The 22,768-nt window shown below is 39.2% G+C and overlaps 1 protein-coding gene and 1 long non-coding RNA gene across 4 annotated transcripts; both read right to left on the bottom strand.

The window, feature by feature from the left end:
• Nucleotides 1–978: 978 nt before the first annotated feature.
• Nucleotides 979–13,382, bottom strand: hsd17b12b (hydroxysteroid (17-beta) dehydrogenase 12b). Of its 3 annotated transcripts, none has more exons than XM_088992216.1 (11): nucleotides 13,116–13,382; nucleotides 9,648–9,694; nucleotides 9,350–9,425; nucleotides 8,810–8,917; nucleotides 8,557–8,621; nucleotides 8,309–8,353; nucleotides 7,704–7,738; nucleotides 6,738–6,819; nucleotides 3,188–3,253; nucleotides 2,541–2,690; nucleotides 979–1,816 (listed from the first exon to the last, which is right to left on the bottom strand). In XM_088992216.1, exons 1-11 carry the CDS (start codon nucleotides 13,288–13,290, stop codon nucleotides 1,709–1,711), a joined length of 957 nt encoding a protein of 318 aa, XP_088848342.1. In that variant the 5' UTR covers nucleotides 13,291–13,382; the 3' UTR covers nucleotides 979–1,708. The 3 variants fall into 3 exon arrangements, with proteins under 3 accessions (XP_088848342.1, XP_088848343.1, XP_088848344.1); XM_088992217.1 differs by having other exon boundaries at nucleotides 2,541–2,660; XM_088992218.1 differs by lacking the exon at nucleotides 2,541–2,690.
• A 4,099-nt stretch (nucleotides 13,383–17,481) lies between these two features.
• Nucleotides 17,482–22,543, bottom strand: LOC148900464 (uncharacterized). Its single transcript, XR_016114352.1, has 3 exons — nucleotides 22,265–22,543; nucleotides 18,768–18,851; nucleotides 17,482–18,180 (listed from the first exon to the last, which is right to left on the bottom strand). It is a non-coding gene; the product is annotated as an uncharacterized LOC148900464 (long non-coding RNA).
• Nucleotides 22,544–22,768: the final 225 nt, after the last annotated feature.

Here is a 22,768-nt window from a genome sequence, read left to right as displayed (position 1 = left end):
ATATCGACAGTCCCGGTTATATCGATATTTTTTCGGACTCCCTTGAATATCGATATAACGAGACTTTACTGTATTTGATGCATGGCAGAAAACCATTTTAATAAAGAGGTATGTAATTGCCAGTCATTACACTAAACGACACGAGTGATGGTAATTTAAGGCATAAATATATTTTTTTCTAAAATGGTGATTTTCAGTCACTGACCACAAACACGTGTTGAAGAATCCTCTTAAAAGGTATACAGCAGTCTCTTAGCACTTTATCTTACTGTGACAAAAGTCAAAACCACTTGTGGATGATTTTAGCACCCCTGTGTCATCTCAATTCCCGGACGGACCATGATGACATTTTAAAGGTCGCACGGCATTTTCAAGCGGGTTCTTTCAACCGCTTTCTGCACAGAGAAAACAACATTCACGGTTGTTATTTTCCAGCAACAAAAGCCATCATATGGGCTCATATTTGTCCTGCCAGCTGGAGCAAAACCCAGAGACGCTTTTTCCAAGTGGTCTATTCCCACAGCAACAAAGCTGGGACACAATGAAAATCTGGCAATCTTCAGAGACAAATGACAAAACAAACAGGCACAAAATGCACCGCTTTCATGTCATCATAAATGTATTTACAAATTCAAAGAACTTTCCCATACAAGAATTTTACATGGTGTTGGTCGATTTAATTTGTCAGGAAATTAAAAACATCATTTCCATTAATCATTTCAGTCTAAATATGCCCATGCCTCTCCAGCAGGCCTTAATGCTCACACATGACCAATATTGCACTGGTCCAATTTACATGTATTTATGTATTCATTTTTTAGGGAGAGGAGATCACAACTGTCACTCTGGCTGCTATGAAATTTCACCTATACTGTGCAAAAAATCTCCACAGCCATTTCTAGTAATAGATCTTTTGGAAGATGCCTGATAACACATTGCCATCACCGCAGAGAGAGACAACAGACAATCAAACCAGTGTCTTTGGATGCTGCTTACTTTAATAGGACAAAACAATTGTGCGCATTCTGCAGGCTGTATGCAAATGCACTCATGAGCCCCACCACATTAGCTGTACTGGCACAATCGAGGAGGATACGTTTGTATGAGCACTCATTAGATTGTGCGCATGAACTTAATTTGGTCACTATCGTATTGTTAATGGTTGATCAGATGAACACAAACCTCGCTCAAACATGACATTTTAAGGACACGGAGTTGTTCCAAAGAGTATGGTTGCTTATCAAAGCATCACGGGAAAAGCAGAGTGATTTTGAGTCAGAGAAAAGTACTGACATTACAAAAATGAGAAGACAGAATGAACACAAGGGAGATAAGTGGTGCACAAATATTGCAGGTTTACTTTTGAAAGCATTGCTCAGTCCTTTGTTTGCTGTGTGGACATTTTACTCTAAAATATTTTTCATGGAGCTGCAAGTTGAGTCTCTTTATGCCATTTGATTATGAGGCGCGTTCAAAGAATACTTTAGCCGAAATTTCTGAATTCTCAAACTGTTGATTAAAGACTAACACACAGCGATAGGGACCAGAAGCTGCCTTGCATAATCTCGGACTTTGTACTTTGAGGAAAGGGAAAGTGATTTGCTCCCTGGAAACTGTCAGATTTTGTTCTTCTTGGTCCACACTGATGATGATCGTGATGATAATGGTAGTCACGAGCACAGCTGGTCAGCCCCCGGCCACCGCTGAGCTAGCCCTGCTTCTGCTTCTTCAGGTAACGAGCACGCTGGGACAAAGCCACTCCCATCACGTGTCTGCTGAGAATGCTGGCAGGGAGCAGAGCTGTACTCACCCAGCCCTGCAGAGAGAAATTACACGGTCAGCTGTTGGCATTTACAAATAACAAATTAACATTCATTAATGACTCTCAACCTACAGATGGAACAAAAGTTATAAGGGTGCTTTTGTCAAAGAAATTGTGCGCCATCCAAGAGAGACAGTTTGTCCTTTTAGCACACCTCTTTTTGTAATTATCTAGGGAGACCTCCCGCCCCCACCAAAAAAAAAAAAAAAAAAAAAAAAACACAAAATTTTGTTTGGCCTAAGCATTTTGGGCACGGGAGGAAGGGGGCATGCAGGGATTTTTTTCAGCCGAACAATGATTATTCTCTTGGCTCATATTTGACTCGATTAGTGCTTTCAACCTTCTTTGCGGATTACATGCATGATAGATGTCACTGATTCCCTGTGGCTACCCCTTGAAGGGAAAAGCCGAAAGGAAAAGAAGAAGTTTCTGATCGTTAACAAGAGAAACCAAAAGAACAAGGCTCACATATGATTTCTACCTTGCGATTAAAGGCCAATGAGAATAGCGCAACTCTAAACCACAATCAAAGAAATTATTAGCTGTGCAAGAAATGCATTTAAAATACAGTAAAATAAATAACAATCAGAGGAAAGTAAAGTTTACATCCAGTCACGTCCATCACATACTGATTTTATGCTAAAAAGTGTTTATTGTAAGAAGTATCATGATGAGAGTGCTAACTCTACACCCATTATCCCTTTCTTGTTGACTGTACCATGAGAGCATGTGGCAGGTAACCATTGGTTTGCGTCTGGAGGCCCACAGTGTTGAGCTCAGCGGCAACGTAGCGCTCCGGACTCGGCTTATCCAGCGTGGCCCTCCGGATTTTACTCAGCTTTGTTGCAACGAAAAAGGGCAGAACGCTCTGCATAGAGGGAATTTTCAGTTAAATTCATGTCTCTTCAAACATGTTTGGTTTTGTCCTTCCATTCATGAGGAGCAACAGGGGAGGGGGGCTCAGTAGCTTGCCCGAGGTCCCTTTGACATGGTCACAATGGCCGGGAATCGGCCCACGGACCTTTTGGTTGGGAAACAACTATTCTGCCACTGAGCCACGCCGCCCCCAAGTCATAACATGAAAAGTATTGCCTAAGCATTGGATCCTCCAACATACAGTAAAGTCTCGTTATATCGATATCGGATATATTGATAGTCCCGGTTATATCGATACTATTTCTATGCACGCACGGAGAAAATTACATGCAAACAGGGTCGGATATATCGATAGTCCCGGTTATATCGATATTTTTTCGGACTCCCTCGAATATCGATATAACGAGACTTTACTGTATTTAGTGATTAAAACGTACGGACGGATGTGGTTATGTATGTCTTAACAGGGCAGAGTCGTCAGTGCTCTACCTGGACGATGATCCCTTTGCTTTTGTATTCAGCTTGCAACCCCCGTGAAAAGAAGTCCACAAATGCCTATAAAACACAATATCAATGGAAGTATTAAAGGACAACCAACGTCACTTTTTTGTTTCTTAACTGACATCAGAAAAACGTTTTATAGCATCTAAAATACCCAAAACACGCAATATGATATTCTTATTCAAATGCAAAACACCAATAAAAAGGACTTAAAGTGTCCAAAGTCTACAAAGAATTGTGCTACGAATTGGGCATTTTCAGAAAGTCCCGCCCCCAGTTCGTGATGTCACTGCAAGACGTCTTGCATAACTGGAGAATCAAAACAATGGTTTCAGATTCGGAGAATATGCCTTCTTGTTACACACCCAGTTATGAATATGATTCAAATAGTTCTGAAGAGGAAAGCATACATGTTTGCAATCGATTAAAGAAGTTATTCACTGTCATTTTGAGGCAACATTGAGGGGAAATTTCTCATTGAAAAAGAGGCACAAAATGGCGACCTCCTGTGGCCACCTCCGTTTCCACAGGCTGATAAATTCCTTATATGGAGCTTGGAAGCCCTCTTCTGGCGGCTTTTGGGTGCAACACGAGATCCCCAGACCAAACATTACAGCAAAATACATTGACATGATGGAAGGACCGCTACAATGCGTCTTTTTTTCAGTCAGCGGCATTCCTTTAGTGACCTCACGTACGGACCAACTCAAAAACAAGACTTCCTGAATATTCAGCGCGAGTCTTAAAACGTAAAATATAGCTATAAGCGGTGGAATCTTTGTAAAATACGCTCAGTAGAAGTCATTTAAAGCCATTTTACAAATTATGGACACAATTTGTCCGGAGACGTCGGTTGTCTTTTAAGAACTGAAGGGAAAAGGACGTTTACTTTTGAACTGTGATTAAAAATAACAACAGGAATGAAATAGATATGGATAAAAACATTTTGAGTCACTGCAGTCACTTAGTTTTAAACTGGGATACACGTAGCATGCTTCAGCTTTTTCCACACTGTTCAGAAGATTTTCGATCAGGCTCACTGGAAAGAAAAGTACAGTGATACCTTGGCTTACGAACTTAATTAGTTCCCAGAAAGTGTGTGTGCGCGAAGTGTGTATTCCAAACATTAATTTACCATAGGAAACCATTAAAACGAGAATAATCCGTTCCCAGGTCCCCATAGAACACAATTTTCAACTAAATAAGCCTTAAAACTACACACAATATACCTTATTTTATGTATAATAATTATGCTATGGTATTGTAATTAAATAAATAAACTGTACAATAAAGGTGTTTTATTTACCTTTGTGATGGTCGTTGATGACTTGATGGAATGGATAGCTTTTTGCATAAAGGGTCTCAAGCAGCTCTGGGTTGTACATCTTAGAAGTTGTGATATTGCAACAGCAACAGATGCAGGCAGACACACTGGAAACTTCATGAACAGCTGGTTCCCTTGCTTGTATGTTCTCTTCAAATTGGACAGATGGCTTGTGCGGGTTATTTGAGAGTTTTGAAAGGTGCTTAGAAATTAAATGTACTATTATTTGTGAAGCCTGATTGGTGGGATATTTTAACCTTGCAGTCTACACTCTGCCTTTGAACAATCAATAAAATTGAAACAGGTCCAAATTTCACTGTTTTCCATCCATTTTCTCACCATTTCACTTTTTTTCAAGCTCTGTCGTCTCCCTTTCGTGTGTGTGTGTGTTTCTGTAAGGCCCCCCAATTAACTGCTGCGTGTGTCCTGCTGCGCGTGTCCCCTCCCTCCTCTACCACGGATCTTGACCAATCACGTGCGGCTTTAACCGAAGATTGGGGGTGGGGAATAGAGGGGAAAAAAACGGCTGCCATTTCAGGAGCTCCAAGAACCGGCTCGTTCGCGAACGACACATCACTCATTGTGGGGCTCCGTGTGTTTCCCGAAAAATAGTTCGTATGCCAAGACTATATTCTCGCGAATTTAACGTTCGTAAGGCAAAAACTTCATTAGGTAAAGCATTCGTAAGCCGAGGTATCACTGTTATAGGTTTTACTTTTTGCCATTCTTGGGTGTTTAGGTCCTGTCATTGTTCAGGTCCTGTCATTGTGCTTTCTGACACAGAGTAGCAGAATATTTATCTCATGAATACCTTGACATTCCTGAGATTTCACTGTGACCCGCATAGAATCGAGAGATCCTGCATCAGATGTAGGAGCAAAGAAGTCCCAGAACTCAACAGACCATTTACTACATTTTAAACTGTAGTGAGAGAATGCTTTTTTTGTACGCTTTTTTTGTGCATTTATGAAGAGAGTTGATTTGCCTTGCCAAAACGTTCCAATTTTGTCTCATCTGCCCAGAGGACATTTTCCCAGACGTTCTGTGGCTTGTCAACATGCATTTTGACAAATTCCTGTTTTCTTTCTTTTTTTTATTGTTTCCCCCCTGCAACAGGGGATGCCTGTTTAACTGTTTAAATTCACTTTGGCTCAAATGATGACAGTCGACCTTGACATTTGTACTTGGCACATTTCAATGCCACTTAGTCTCATGTTTTTGAATCTATGCCGTTCAAATATAACACCGACATAACGTCCCAATACACATGCTTCATCCCGTTCTGCTCTTTATCTCTGACAATGAGTAAAACCTTTCCCCTCAAGCTAGAAATGTGTGTTGTTCTTTGAGTTACTTTGAAGTTGAGAAAAACAGGAACAGTACAGCACATATCCTGTTAAATAGTCAAGGAGTTAGCCATTACACGTACTGTATGGGTTGATTCTTGTCTGTTGCTGTTTTGATCCCCAAAATGGTGTGAAAACTGGATGTCAAAATGCTATCTACAATACCTCTGGTGGAAGTAACATCGGTTCTCAACATAGCTTACCAGAGATGGGACAGTGTGACTTAAAAAGGATTAAAGCAGAAGAGGAATACAAATCAATCTTTATATATTTTTTAACTTAACACAATGCTTTGTTTATGTGGGGGCTGGAGGGGTTGCTGTTTTACCAATATTGACAGTATTTTCCGCTGTACAAGGCGTACAACCAATGAATGGTGTATTTAAAAACTTTTTCCATATAGAGGACTATAAGGCGCAGCAGCAATGAATAAAAACGTTTTCCAAATATAATATATAAATATATAAACGTTTTCCAAATACACACTGTAAGGCACTACTTTTGAGGCTGGGATTATGCACGACTTCTCCAGGAGGAAATGGAGCTGTGGCTGCTGACAGTAGTTGCGAGAAAACCTGTTGTGGCTCAATATTAGTTCACATATAAGGCGCACCGGCTAATAAGGCGCAGGGTCACCTTTTAAAGAAAAGGAAGACATTTGGGTGCGCCTTATACACAGGAAAATGTTTATTTATTTTAAGAATAATACAGAGGTGCAATTACAACACTCTGAGAATGCAACATTTTTACTCATGGTTACCAGTTCACAAAAATTTACCAACAGCCCACACAAACGGGATGATAAGTGGTATCATAGAGTTATGCTCAAATTTAATTTTACATTTGAAATTTGCCACAATAGCTTCACCTTGGATGCAGAGTAGACAGTGAGCAGAGGAACCGGGTACATCCCACTGGCTGAAGAGATGTTGAGAATAGCACCCTTCTTTCTGAAATTACAACAGGTTACTTGCCAACAAATGATGTATGGACCAACATGTATGCTTTCCTCTTCAGAACTATTTGAATCATATTCATAACTGGATGTGTAACAAGAAAGCATATTCTTCGAATATGAAGCCATTGTTTTGATTCTCCAGCAATGCAAGACGTCTTGGCGTGACATCACGAACTGGGGGCGGGACTTTCTGAAAATGCCCAATTCGCAGATCAATTTTTTTGCAGATTTTGGAGACTTTAAGTCATTTTTATTGGTGTATTGCATTTGAATAAAAATATCATACTGCGTGTTTTGGGTATTTTAGATGCTATAAAACGTTTTTCTGATGTCAGGAAACAAAAAAGTGACGTTGGTTGTCCTTTAACCACTCAACAAATTGAAATAGAAAAATCAAAGCATGCAACACACACATGATTATGAACAAAGTATTTATCATGATAATTCTGACTGACATTAAAAACACACTTGAGATTTTATGTTTCGTTTTCAAAACTTATTTATTAAACTACACTGCTCCAAATGACCAGCCGTACCCTCGTGTCCATTCATACATTTTTACTTTTACTTTTTTACATTTTTCAACACTTTTACTTTGAAGACTGTTCTTTTTGTCAATCACAAAATGACCTTGTAAATATACCATATGCATTTCAAGCATGTTGCATTTTCTTCTGCTCCATCCACACTTTAGCCGTATTCCATCTTTGTACACAAACTGTGAATACACGTTTGTAGTAGAGGATGCTGTCAAACTAATCAGACTAAATGCACAAGACACATTAAACAAAGGCTACAAAACTAAATAAAAATGTTAAAAATGGGGAAAAAAGTACAATTGTTGGGTGTGGAAATAAAAAAGCAAAAAAATCTCACCTCTCAGCCATTTGAGGCAAAACAAGTCTTGTCATCTGGCAAGAAGACAATGTTGACACAGAAAGGACAAAATGTAAAGCTCACAAGTCAAAACAGTTCAGACAAAAGTAAAAACGAGGAACAAATTGTATCGGCTCTGAACTGTTCATCCTGTGCGTGCGTGGGGGGGGGGGGTGTTGCGCATGGTGAGACAATGAGGCTGTGATGAAAATTATAGCTGTGGTTGCAGTTTGAAGATTCACAAAATGAAAATTCTGTTGATGGAAATGTTAAGAGCAGGTGGCTTGTTGCTACCGGACAGGGGGCACAAATGCCGGTCGGTACTCTAGGGCTCCTATCCTGCATATTTTAGCTGTATTCGCCTTCCAACACACCTGTTTCAAATGATCGGCTTATCAGCAAGCTTTGCAGAACCTTGATAACAATCCTGATCTTTTAAATCTGATGTTTTGGCAAAGGAGACATCTAAAACAAGCTGAATAAGGGCCCTCGAGGACAAGAGTTGGACAAACCCGCACCAGGGACAACAGTTGGGTTAAGGTGCCTCAGGCATTACCACCCACCGAGTCAAGCAAAAGCCTTTGCCCTTATTTGTTTTCACTGACCTGGCACACAGACGTTATGTTGACATTCACCAGTGTGTCAATGAACTGCAACAAAGAAAATATAGCATGGCATTAAACGTGTGCATTTGAATATATATATGCTGTCTTGTATCTAATGAGACAGTACAAAATTTCCCTGCTTCATATTCCAAGTTATTTCTACAGTGTGAATGTAACAGTTGCCTACTTTATAAATGCATGTACCATTTGTGGGTTCCTAGAAACAACTGATTAAGGCACTGACTTACATTATCCAGATTGGGGACGCTGAGGAAGAATTCTGGGTAAGAATAGGATATCCCGACATTGTTCACTGTTGACATACACAAAATATTCTACATTCAAAGTCAGTGCTTCTGCCCAATGCAACCTGAGGAGGGCAGCATAAGGCTAAAAACAGAGCATACGTTTGCCAGTAAGAGAATCTATTAAAACAGAAATGTATTTTCAAGGTTGCAGATATTGATCCAAATTAGCCAAGGTGTGAAACATGGATCTTACCTAACACCCCGATCTCCAGGCCTGCAAGTTCATCTTCAATCTGAGAATAAATGTTTACTGAACTGAAGTCTGCTGTAATGGTTTTCGTCTCCACGCCGCATTTGCTCTCTGTTGGTATGAATAAATATGTAGCATGTTTAGAACTATGAAGAATCAATTTAATGTTCGGAACCGCAATCCCATTTACAGCATGAGCAAGTATGTCCAAACATCTGAATGCTACTGCATAAATAAGAATACATGTACACCAGGCATCAGCAGTCAACATACGTTTTTGGCGGTTAGTTGGTTTCAGAAATTCCCACAAAAAAATGGAAAAGACACAAAGTGGGAATAACCCCAGCACCCTCACCCTCGGAAATTTGTTGTGTCTTGCATCTGGTTAAAAGTGAGCTGGGGTTGTACCGTGGCTGTTCCACAGTATGTTAATACCCTCTGTTGGTGAAAGTTTGAGACTACAGGCAGGTGTCTGTCTGATCATTGGCATTCCAAGCAAAAAACATCAGTTGCCAATATGTTAAAAACAGAAATGTTCCTTACCAATTGCTTTGGATACTTCATCCAGCTTCTCTTGAGAGCGACTGATCAGCACAACGGAAAAGCCCCTGCGGGCCAACTAAATAAAATACAACATTAGAATCATAAGTAAGGCCTGTTATCTAATTTACAACAGATTGAACACCTAAAAAGCCACTGTCTGTCAGAAAAGAATCTGTTGTAAATTAGGTAACAAGTAGACAGTATGAATTTAACACAACTATTACGAGTAAGGCCTTTTAGTTGAACAATATAAAAATGATGCTATACAAGGCGTACATGCATGTGTGCGTGTATATACCTCTTCTGCATAGGCTTTGCCGATTCCATCTGTTGCTCCTGTGACAACTACAAAAAAAAGGAAATTTACTGAAGAGATGGAATTCCAAATTATGTACTTTGAAATGACTGAACAGAGAGAATTTACTCAAGTCATGACACATCCAAACTGCGCTAGGACAAGACATCAATATTAAATAAAATAATTTGTGTGTATTTAATTTTTTACGTTTTTTTGTCAAATAAATAATGTTCCGATAAATCAGTTAATGCCAAACTACGAATACTTCTGAGGCAACTGTACTTCCAACATGACACGTGTAGCTATTTTTAGTCTTTCTGCAGTGGCTAAAATACGGGATTGTTATTTGTACACAAAAGCCTCTTTTTCTCCAACTATCACGTAGCCTCGGCTGTACCCATCTCCCGTCTGTGGTCTTTTAGAGAACAGATGGTGCTAAGGCACCAAGCATTCTCCAGGGTTGCAGTGCGATCAAACATAAGTGAGGGGATGGGGGGGTGGGGGCGTGAGAGAGAGAAAATGACAAACATAAACACAGGGGATCCGAGGGGCAGCTAAAAATAGCACAGATAAGGGGAGCGGGAGAGCATCTGCAAGCACAATGAGACGGAAACAGAAGATGGGTTATTTTAAGGTGTTTTAGAGAAGAAACCTATCTATGGAAAAACAAGGGTGAATGTTATTTCCAGCTAACATAGTGTGACTTACAGCACACTTTCAGTTCACTAACAAATATTTTAATGAGTGGCATTTAAAAATAATAATAATAAAATAAAAATGGCAATCACATAGCCAATCTTATCCCGCCGAAAAGTACTGCAATTCAAATGTTGGTCCTGTATATAAATTTAACATACTGATGTACGTGAGTCAAATAAGAACATATTTTCTTTAGCAATGCTGTTCTGGCAGCAGACAGGATATTGAAACGAACCAAAATGCAAAGAGATTTGAAGGGAAATTTAGTTTAGTGGCATCCCCTGTGTCAGGGCAAATATGTTGGCACAAGTAATGGAATTTCTGTTGATAACAGGAATGTTTCAATTTGCGCCTCAAGAGAAGCACTACATTGTGTTCAAAATGAACTCTTTTTCAGCAACAGAAGCATCACTATCAGCTCTGTGGCTCATGTACAACCCACTGCATGGACACCGTCCGAAACAATGGCGAGTTGTATCACAACACACTCCACAATTGCAACTGACAAGCTGCAATTACTTACCCTGCTACATTTTCTCCAACCAGAACATTTGTCTGAATTTCCATATATTAAAATTACGGCATGTCAAGAACATTGTGAACAACAGTGAGAGAAATGTTCCCCTGCTTCAAGCAAATGGCGGTCTCACCGAACACTGACTGCTTTTGTTACTCCTTCACCCTGAATGCAGTAAAACAGTACATTTTAGAGTGCTTGATTGTGGGCAGCCTACAACACAACTGTGCAAGAATGACACAGTCAAATCCACACGTGAGGAGAAGGGATTATCTTGGCAAAGGAGAGCTGCTCAATAAGCGATTACCATATATTTGAAATTAATAATAAAACAAAATAAAAACGGGCCTTTTATGTGCATAGTCTATCCTTCTCCCCCTCTGATATGCAGCAAGCAGGAACCAATGAACCATAATCCTGAGGATCTGAGGCCTAATGTGAAACTCATTTATGAATGGCTCCAGTGCTATTACATAATGAAGCTGTCAGCTCAATCACATCCACTTGAGTCAGGCAAAGTTTGTGAATGAGGAAGGCAAAGGAGGCCACTTCACTGCGCATCCTGAATCAAAATTGTTTTTAAAAAAAAACTCCTATATATAGCCTCACACGAAGAGATGAAAGGAGATTTCAACTCACAGACTCAAAATTGTCAGCTTCTCCAACAGACTCGTATGCATTAGACAGATCCATTATGAAGTAGATTCACAGTGTTACTTCAGCAAGAGAATGTTTTGATCGTCGCTCAGTGATCAGCGACAAGCACAATTGCATAAAAGCTATAAAACTGTGGATGTGACTTTGAAAAAGATGTCGGTTCTATCAACATATTTCTTTTGTTTTGCATGTTTAATGTTAACAACACCAAAGGTCACTGAACGCCGTGCGTGTCTCAACGCTGACATGACAGACGGACCGATTTACAGGAAACTCTTAAATCCCATCACAATCTGTGTCTACCGATTACACTTCGTGACCAAAGTCTGGACAGCAATTCCATTTTTTTTTGTTTCAAATACAGTACTTCTGTTAAAAAAATTGGAAACCATTGAGTGTGTCAGAACAACATGAACCAGAATCAGAATCAGAATACCTTTAAAACATGACATGACATCATCATCATCATGCTGGCTTGAAATAGAAATATAGTCAACACGCGTTGAGATATGACTTTAATTCCATGCTTGTAACGCAAAACATGCATCTTTCAAACCATTCCCCCCATTGAAATGATAATCGATTCCAGCGCCCTTCACCCTCAAATGTTTTTGTTTTGGATTAGGAAAAATACCACTCGAAAATATTGAACTTTATAAAAACAGAATAATAATGTGGAGGAGCGAGTTATGTCCGTTAACTCTGCCTGGCAAAACTGACAGTTTGTTTATATACAAAGCTACTCCCTTTCATGGATTTCATTCAGTTGAAGTCAGTGACATGCAAATCTCAACACCCTCCCTACAAGGAATAGGGCCATGGAGAATGTCTCTCCTTTGTGAGACACTAAATAACATAATGAAATGGAATGTAAAGAATTAAAACGGTTGTGTTTCATGATATAAAGATTTAATTCTGCTCTACAATTCAGTTTGCTGACCAGTCTGGGAGGCAATTGTGGAAAATTCAGGAAAGAAACCAATTGGATTGAAAGAATGATAGGGGTAAGGAGCACAATGCAGATGTGAAAGGAGCTAGAAAAGAAGATAGAGTCAAGGAGAATTTCAGCAGGGACAAGGAAGCAGTCTTCATCACGGCAGCCGCCCCACATTTTATGATGAGCAATAACGCCAACAGTGTTTGGAGCCAAAGTGTTGCCATTATTGGTTGCATTCTCGGAAACATTGACGCATATTATCACCGGAAAGGGGATGAAAGACGTCATTGATCGATCAAAGCAGAAATCACACCTGAGGGATAAACACATGCCGGACTTGAATTAAGGCTGTCCGAGTTCTGCACAAGACTGAAAATGGAAAATGCAATGTTGATTCCATACAATGTTTTTTCCTCGCAAGATCAAGCTTCGGGGAAATATCCACCTTACAAATTTGACATTTGATATCAATGTAATGACACAAAAGCCGTTGTTGTGAATGTTTTTACATTATTCTACCCTATTTAAAGTTACTCTGAGGATTTCGTATGAATCAATACTTTTAAATCAATATTATTAAACCAAAGAGGGAAACGTTTGCGCTCGAAGACATCTTGAAGTAAACCAAATAAAGCACAAAATAAAAGAAAACACTCACCTGCCCATTTCCCAAGTTTAGCGGGTGTAACCAGCCGTCCGTTGCCGAGCACCCACACCTTAATCCCGGACAACAATCGATACACGGAACACACCGACAGCCAGGCCGCAGTCAGAGCACCGAGCCAGAACAACGGCGTTTCCACGGCCCGAAGCACATGTTCACTTGCTGACATGCTTGCCTCAAACGCAGTCTGGCTGTGTTTATGGGCACGTGTAATTAAAACAGACAAAGTGCAAATTAATCGTCACGTCAACTTCCGCGTTGGACGGTAGGCGGAATTTGTTGAAATGTGATTGGACATTTTTTCTTATTCGGATCTTTTTTTAACATTAAATAGCAACCGTGAAAACATTACTGCCATCTTGCGGTGACGCCTGCTTTATATTGTCAAAGTTAGCGTTGAAGGATTCAGGTTGTGAAACGTTTCGAAATTTATGGATTGCGCTGAAAAAAAAGTTTGATTTCTTTTCTCAGTGTCCATGATAATAAACTTTTATTCTGTTTACTGCTACATCAGAATGGAAGAACCTGTATTATGCAGTTGGAGAAATGGAAGGGTGGTTAATGAATAATAATAATAATAATAATAATAATAATAATAATAATAATAATAATAATAATAATAATAATAATAATAATAATAATAATAATAATAATAATACATTTCTTTATAAGCGCCTTTCAAAACTCTCAAGATCACCTTACACTCACAGAATAAGTTCTTCAGTGGGTGAGCAGCGGCAGCCACATGCGCAGACAATAGATAGCTAATAATAATAACAATACATTTTTCATTTATAAGCGAATTTCAAAACTCTCAAGGTCAGTTTATAGCCACAGGATATTGTATAATATCAAAATAGCACAGGATTGATTGTGTAGTATCTAAAGAAAACAGCAAAAGTTTGTTTATTTTATATATGAATAAAGTAGTTGACTCAAATTAAATTTGTTTATATATTAAAAAAAGATTTTACTCAAATAACGTTTTTTTATTTGCAATTTATAAAAATAATAATAAAAAATAATAATAATAATAATAATAATAATAATAATAATAATAATCACCCCCACCCCTACCCCATCCCTTTTCAATTGCTGCTGTGGACTGCAAATTTCCCCATTGTGGGACGAATAAAGGTATTCTGATTCTGATTCTGAATAATCAATTTCATTCAAGCGCCTTTCAAAACTCTCAAGGTCACTTTACAGTAATAGGATAATAGGATAAGTTTTTCGTTGGGTGATCAGCGGCAGCCACACGGGCCAGCATTCACTCAACCCGGAATGAATGAATTAATGAGTTAATTAAGGAATGAATGAATGCATGAATGAATGAATGAATGAAGAGTGATCAAGTGAATCCTACATTTAATTTCAAGTACTGTACTGTAGTTCTTTGATTTTATCATTATTTCTTCCTTATCTTTTTCAGTTGGTGTATTAATATTATGTTTGGAGAAATGTTTTCAAAATGTATTGTGATGTCACGAGAGGCTGTGTCCTGGAAGGCAAATACATCATAACATAAGATGGCTCCACCTAGAGAGAGTCTTGGCCCCATCTGGTGGAAGGCAGCAATTCAAACCACACACCTGCGGCTGATCACGGCTTGATTGGCTTGCAAGGCTCTTAAGGCAGAGAGCCTCTGATTGTGGAGAGCGTGGGAAGACAAGCTCCATTGCTGTACGCTGCGGAGAAACTGATCGCTGCATGAAACTCATCGCCAGTTGGGACCATACGACGGAACTCTGGATTTGGACCCTTGCTAAAGGTGGCTAGGCTACCGAGGAAGGACATCAAGAGGGGTGAGGCCTAGAAACACCTGGAAAAGAACTCTGTCTTCAGTTTCACATCAGAAGAGACTATCTTGATTTAAGTATTAACTATTCAAACCTTTGTTGCTTGTGAATTCCCCCTGAAACCCCAACCCTTTGTTTGTATTCAAACCTGTCGCCCATTGCACTCCTTGTCCTGTCCCGCTGAGAGCTAGCCTCCCATGATATCACAGTATTTATTTTAAGCGTTTTTGGTGTGAAACTTGATTTCTCAATGTGATTTTTTTTTTTTTTTTTTTTTTTTTTAAATGCCAGCAAGGTTGGGAAAATTGGTTGAATCATTTGCCACCTCTGTAGATTTAACATTTAGTTTAGCTTGCCACCTGTTTAATTAATTTAGGGTGCTAAACGAGGATTAAAGGGTAATTCGCATACTGGGAGTAAAATCTTGGGTTAAAAAAAGAAATCCTTACTCCTAGACCATATGGGACATGTATGATGTCAACAGCGTGAAGTAGAAAATCTGACAAATACATAGTTATTCCCAAAGCTGAGAAAAAATGGCACATTGTGACAACTGTCGATGAAAAGGTTTCTTCAGCCGTCATTTGTACTTCTTTGAAGGTGTCGGACGTTTCGCTTCTCATCCAAGAGGCTTCATTAGCGAACTAAAATTTTGCTGGTAGCTCTGTGTGTGTGTGTGTGTGTGTGTATATATATATATATATATATATATATATATATATATATATATATATATATATATATATATATATATAGGGCGGCCCGGTAGTCGAGTGGTTAGCACACCGGCTTCACAGTAGAGGTCGCCGGTTCGCGTCCTGGTCCGGCCTCCCTGTGTGGAGTTTGCATGTTCTCCCCGGACCCGCGTGGGTTTTCTCCGGTTTCCTCCCACACTCCAAAAAACATGCATGGCAGGCAGAGTGACCACTCCAAATTGTCCCTAGGTGTGAGAGTGACTGTTGTATGTCTTTGTGTGCCCTGCGATTGGCTGGCAACCATATCAGGGTTTCCCCCGCCTTGTGCCCGAAGACAGCTGAGATAGACTCCAGCAACCCCCGCGACCGTAATGAGGAATAAGCGGTACGGAAAATGAGATGAGATATATATATATATATATACAGTAAAGTCTTGTTATATCGATATTCTCGGGAGTCGGAAAAAATATCGATATCCGATCCTGCGGCATGTAAATTTTCTCCTTGCGTTCATAGAAATAGTATCGTAATAAGCAGTACTATCGACATAACCGATATAACAAGACTTTACTATATATATATATATATATATATATATATATAGTTTTGTGTCTTTTTGTTTTAACGTGTATACTAAAAATGTGTCAATTGAATATATTTATATTATATATCCATCCATTCATCCATCCATCCATTTTCTTATCCTCACAAGGAGTGTGGGGGGTGCTGGATCCTATCCCAGATGTCTTCGAGCAGTAGGTGAGGGACACCATGAACCGGTTGCTACCTAATTGCAGGGCACACATAGACGAACAAACATCCATGTTCATACTCACACACAAGAACGATTTTCAGTGTTTTATTAACCAACTATTCATGTTTTTGGAATGTGGGAGGAAACCGTAATAGTCGGTGAAAACTCATGCGGTTATGCAAAGAATGCCAGTCAATAGCAGCGTTATCCTCATACTAATGGGTGCATTTTATTGTCCATTTCAGTTTAAATAACATGCCTTTGTTCAAAATCAAAGTGATTAACAATCAGTGATTAAAAAAAAATACACATTTGCTTAACAAGGATAAAAAGCAAATCATACAAAGAGCTCATGTGGTAATGTGGGGTTTTCATATGATCCTTGAAGTTTGTGGTGAGGAGTTGGAAGTTGTGCTTTAGTTTTTTTTTGCAGTCGCTTGTTTTTTGTAAAATCAGTGGAAATTCATGCAGCGACGTCCACGATGCACAATGCAGCCAAGTAGAGCAGACAGCATGAGTCCATAATGTGAGCGAGTGTTATATAAGACCATTGCTTCTAAAAATAGAAATGCAGCAATGGTAAACAGGAGTCTAAACTGTTTATCTCTCAGTTTTCAAAGGAACCCTGAATGAAATTTAGATTAAAGCACCATTGTACCACTAAACTGATCAGCTGTTGAGCATAACCGCAGGAGCTTGTTGGCACACACACAAAAGAAGTGGTCCTCATCACAAGTGTAAGTCTGACTGATCATCATATTGGATGGCCGTCTGACTTTGATGAAACAAAGCTTTACGTTTGTGCATATGCAAAGGCACATTAATGAAACAAACGGCGGAACATTATAAAATTTAACACCCCCACCCGCCTTTTGATGGACAGCTATGCCTTGGGTGGTCATTTGTTTATTTTCTTCTTCATTTCATTTCAAGGTGTAATTTATTGATGTTTTTTCAAGTAAGAATTAAAAGGATAAGTCCTTCATTTTGAGATGGCATTAGCACATCTGGCATTAAGTCTGAATAGCTGAACACACAGTGTGATAAAAAGATTGTCTTAACAGAAGCCAATAAGATAAATAAAACAACACACCAAATGTATGAATGCTTTTTAAACTCATTTATTTCTATTAGGAGGAGGATCAGACATACTGACACATAAATAAAGGAAATTACACCAAAATATGGACATGTTTTAGCAATAATTGCATTACATTATACTTGAGTGCCACCAAACCCGACATATGAAACAAAGCAGGAAAATAGAGTCAGCAGAAATTAAGAAAATAAAAAAAAGAGAACAAAAGCGAATAGGTTTCATCATCTTGACTAGTGATTCGGATTTCTCTGACAGACTTTGTGTTAACCTTTGTACGTTTCCATGAAATTAAAATGGTCTGCAATTATAATCATTCTATGAATGTTTCCTATGGAATTCTAAAGAATCGAAATGTTAGATTATGGATGATGTTCATTTTTCACATTCTTCCTCAATAATATTCCTGAACCTCATCAACACACTATTTTTTCCAGGAATTAATCTGAGCACATTGCAGCTGCCCTTTGCATATTTTTTTTCAATGTTTATGGTGCCTCATGCAATGTAGAAACATACATGTTATATAAAAAAGAAATATAAAATGGGAAAATGACATGTTCATACTGCATGATAAAAAAATCTGATATTGTTCCTATAAAATATCTCTGTGGTATATCTCAGTCCCACTATAGTACTACTTACCATACAATGTTGCCCGTTTCTATTGCAGCAGGGGAACTTCTGAGTGTTTGTGCATCACTCTTTCTTTTGCCTGTCCAACAAAGACCAAAACAATCACATTTCACATACATCCTCACTATTAATCTCAAAGTTTCCACAATGTCATGACATAATACTGTCGATGAGATTCCTTGTTTTGAAAAAGTCCAGGCTGTGCTTCATTCTTTGAAATGTGCGATCTTTACTAGTCATAGCAGTTATAACTTAAAAAAATAAAATAAAGGAATTATTTCGCTTCAACTAAATCTGCAACTTGAGCCTCAAGAAAATTACACCACAATAGCTGTGTAGAATCCTTTTAAGAATTGAAATGATTATTTGAACAGCAACATAAACTCATCGTATATTATATCGATGTGCGTGAATTTAAATAATACTACAAAACAATAGAGCAAGTGAATGTTTTTTTTTTAATATTACAATGGTGTAAAAAGACAAAAAGGGCATATCATCCTGAAAAGCCACACTCTAAAAAAGGTAGATGGTGCGGATGCACTGTGCAGAAAGGATGAATGTCATGGTGTCATGGACATCAAATTGTAGATGTATTTTAAGTGCAATATTCAATAAAGATAAAGTACTTAAGTCTTCACATGGAAAGATGGGGATGACCCTCACATTTTTTTTTTTGCAGCATTCCGATTCATTGCTTCTGGTGGTTTGGGCGGCAAGAGTCATCATCTCCAAAAGCATGTTGCAAACCTGTTTGACAAACAGGAAAATATTTATTCATTCAAAAGTAGCTTTGAAACAAATAGAATAAATTTAAAATATAAGCACAACTGACAAAAAGATGGAATATTACATATGTCGTGAAGTCAAAATGAGAGAGTGAATGAATATGACAAACAATATATCCTAGTAAGTAGTTAAGATGCTTCTCATCAAATTGAATTATTTAGATGAGTTTAATGATGATTGACACCATTATTGACGGGTGGGTGTTTGTGTATCGAACTGAATTGTACCTTAGCTGAAACAAAAATATCACACACTTCTGCACCATTTCAATTCACTCACACACACACACACACACACACACACACACACACACACACACACACACACACACACACACACACACACACACACACACACACACACACACACACACACAACCTAATGGATGTATTTTTGCCCAGTTGGTTAATGGCATGGATTTGATTTTGAGGAATTACTAAATTTAATCGTTGTCAAGGTTTGGGTGTTTTTTTTCATTTGTAATTTTTATAGTTTCATGATTAGACCAACAGTCCCTCTTCTGCTCTTCTCTCAAATTATACTACAACACAAACACAGCATTTGCAGGATTTGGTGCATCATGCGTAGACCACTTCACAAGCCTCGCAATTGTACATAAGTCATTTCACGTTTAAGGTAGCGTTTTCCCTTGCTACTTTGTGATCACGATGTTATGGATTCACTCTCTTGCATTTCATTTGTGACTATCATGTCAAGGATATGTTCTTATTATTTTGTCATCATATTCTTGCCATTTTCTTCTTCTTATAAATCAGACAGTTTCAAAACATTGTATTTATTTATTTATTTATTTATTCATATATGTATTGAGTAAATTTGTTTTGCAAAAAAAAAACCAAGCATTTATGAAAAGTCATGACATTATATTGTAGATGTCCCTAAAAAATAGTGTCTACTCTTCTAGTTAGGAACATACCAATACAGTACTGCTTTTCCAAAGGATACAAAGAGTAATTAGGACCAGGACCAGGCCTACAGAAACTTCGGACAGTCAATGTGATGATTGCGTACTGTATTACTGTTTTCTGATATTACAAGACACCCTGTGGCATTAAGAGTGTGTGTTTGTGTGTGTGTTTGTATGTTTCATGTATCCGCATGGGCAGTGCATAGTTTTGTGAAAGAGAGACAGTGAGCGAGAGACAGAAAGATAGACAGACAGACAGTATGGCAGTGTTACTTCCACGGCCCAAACAACTGTTGTAAAACGATGTTCATATCCTCCACAAATGCTTTTTGGGGTAAGGGCTTCCCATCTTCACGTATGCACAGCAAGCCCAGACCGCAAAAAGATTCGTGACGGACAACTCCCCGATCCGCTTCTGGCCCACGACTCCACTGGTCTTCGTCATCATCATCATTGTTATTATTATTGTGGTGCTAGAAGGGTTTTGTGTGTGCGTGTGTGTGTGTGTGTGTGTGTGTGTGTTTATGTGTGTACTAAGCCCACTAGATCGGCAGGGTATTCCAGCCACGCAGTATTGGATTGGATTGGATATGCCTTTATTAGTCTCACAGTGGAGAAATTTACATTTCACAGCAGCAAAGTGATGAAAGGAATGAAAGTAGAAAAACGAAATACATGAGCTGCTGGAAAGGCAGCCACTCTCGCGGCGCCGTCTTGAAGTCAAAAGAACAAAAAAAAAAACTAAATAACAAATAATATGACAGCACAGAGACAATATGACAAAACAAAGACACAGAGAGACATTCATTCTTCAGGACTTGCTGTACCCTCTTTGTGATGACATGAAACAGTTCTAGATGAAAGAGGAGAGGATCAAAGCGTCTTTCCACCAGTGGATCAGGGACATCATGGTGGAATGTGCATGTCAACTACAAGCTAAATGTTGAAAGCAAACACGCAGCTGTAGCATCCATTGACGAAAAGAGATTGTCTCACATCTCCTGTTCCACATAAATTTGCTTCAATTCCAAGCCGCAACAGTTCCACATACGCATCGGCGCTCTGCGCTGACGCTCCTTTCTTCTTATTGCGGGTTCCTCAAGCCATGCATCCATCCAGCCGCAGACCGTCCAACGGCACTGACCTTTCCGCTAAACAAAGCGGGGCTGTGAAGATGCTGCCCATTACAGGCGCAAAAAAGCACAATGGCCCCTTTGGTGTCCAGCGATGGCAGTCGAATGGCTCCGACATTCCTCCCATTCAAAAACAGTATTGTATAGTAGTATTGCTATTTAAAAAGAAGCGTTGTGGACTTGTAGGCGCACCCGAGGCTTTTTTTGTGATTCCATTGGACAAAATCAATTATCATCGACTAATAAGAAAAAACAAACAAACAAACAAACAGCAGATGCTGTAGGGCACCAGACACTCATATTTTGTATACATTGGGACTTCATAGTAATTATATAGTTTTCAGTCTTGTTCACAATGTTATGTGTGGCTCTGTGATTGGAGTATTTGCCACTCCTATGAGTTCTTGACCTGAACCCATTGTCTAAATTGGACGTCATTTATACAGTAAAGTCTCGTTATATCGATATTCAAGGGAGTCCGAAAAATATCGATATAACCGGGACTATCGATATATCCGATATCGATATAACGAGACTTTACTGTATTTATTTTTGCCTCCAAAACCTAAAGCAAAAGAGTGGCCCCACCCTCTGTCTCTGTTTGAAAGGGAGCTGTCCAAGCCTTTTCAAGCGTGGACGCATCTTCCAGCTGGTCACGATCCCCCCCCCCCCCCATCTGTCTCGAGCTCAACGGAGCCAGACGCTACTGACGCAGCACACGGCGTGCTCACTTTTAGCAGTCACGACTCAAACCGCCGCACGCACAGAGGGATAAAAACTGCAAATAAGGACTCAAATGTCACTATCGAGCTCTATTTGAGGCGGTGAGCAGCTTTTAATTTGATTCTTTCATTTGGATTAGACCAAAAACACCTCCATAAAACGAGGGATCTTGGTGATCACGCTTGAATCAGTCAAAAAAAGAAAAGCTATTGAAATAAATCCACCCGAATGTGTTGTGTGATCTGTCATCCTGAAAGGGTGTGTTTGTTATACGGACGTTGTGGAAAAGAGCACTTCAGCACCACAATAGGGTGGATAGCTCCCCATTCGTGACTGAAAAAAAAACCCCGACAAAGCAGTCACATCCTAGCTTAATACCTCGAGAGCTAGGCAGCAAACAGCAACTTCCCACTGCATACAACAATCATGTCTATACCAATTCTTTTTTTTGTCGTCAGATCCCCAAACAATAAAATTTACTTCTCATTTATACAGAGCAACGCTATGAATCTAGCTTGAAAATTCTACAAGTGATGCAAAATCTGTCACAAAAATGCAATGCATTCGAGAGAGTTTTTCTGAATACTCACCATTCAAGATTGAGGAGTGTCACCGTGCAGGAAAAAAGACAAAAATAAAACTGGCTTGAATGTGCCTAAAAATGTGCTCTTGAATTTCGGTTCTTCCTACTGTGCACACACTGTACTCTTGAATGGTGTGCCTTTTATAGGAGTGATGCCCCCTATCTATTTCTGGATCACGATCCAACCCTGTTTCTATTTTTAGCATGCGCGTGATGAAAAAAAGAAGGAAAAAAGAAAAGCTCGCAGAGGTTCCTTGGAGGAATTTCGTGCGTGAAGCCTTCATCACTCCCCCGCCCCTTTACCCGCCTCGACCCCCCCCCCCCCAGCCCCATCCCATGCTCTCGCTCATGCATGGTTATTACGCGTGCACAGAAGCGTCTCCTCAACACAATGTGTGGAGATGCATGTTCATCTTCTGTAGATTGACAAAGTAAGATTGCTGCATGAACCAGAATTTATTCAATCCTATAATTTGCTTCTCGAAGCAAACAAAGCATATGCAATCGTCAT

Source organism: Hippocampus bargibanti, linkage group LG03 (assembly GCF_051943395.1).
Source record: "Hippocampus bargibanti isolate YZ-2025 linkage group LG03, ASM5194339v1, whole genome shotgun sequence".
Taxonomy (NCBI): domain Eukaryota; kingdom Metazoa; phylum Chordata; class Actinopteri; order Syngnathiformes; family Syngnathidae; genus Hippocampus; species Hippocampus bargibanti.
Note: the sequence above shows the minus strand (reverse complement) of the source record. Positions and strands in the feature narration are given on the sequence as shown.

Bases quoted from the DNA above. Each gene is read 5' to 3' on its own strand.
- hsd17b12b (XM_088992216.1), bottom strand. From the start codon at position 13,290: ATGTCAGCAAGTGAACATGTGCTTCGGGCCGTGGAAACGCCGTTGTTC. The intron at 8,622-8,809 runs GTAAGATCCATG...GTATGTCAACAG, and splicing joins CCTGGAGATCGGGGTGTTAG to TGAACAATGTCGGGATATCC. The intron at 6,820-7,703 runs GTGAGATTTTTT...TTGTAATTTCAG, and splicing joins TTGCCTCAAATGGCTGAGAG to AAAGAAGGGTGCTATTCTCA.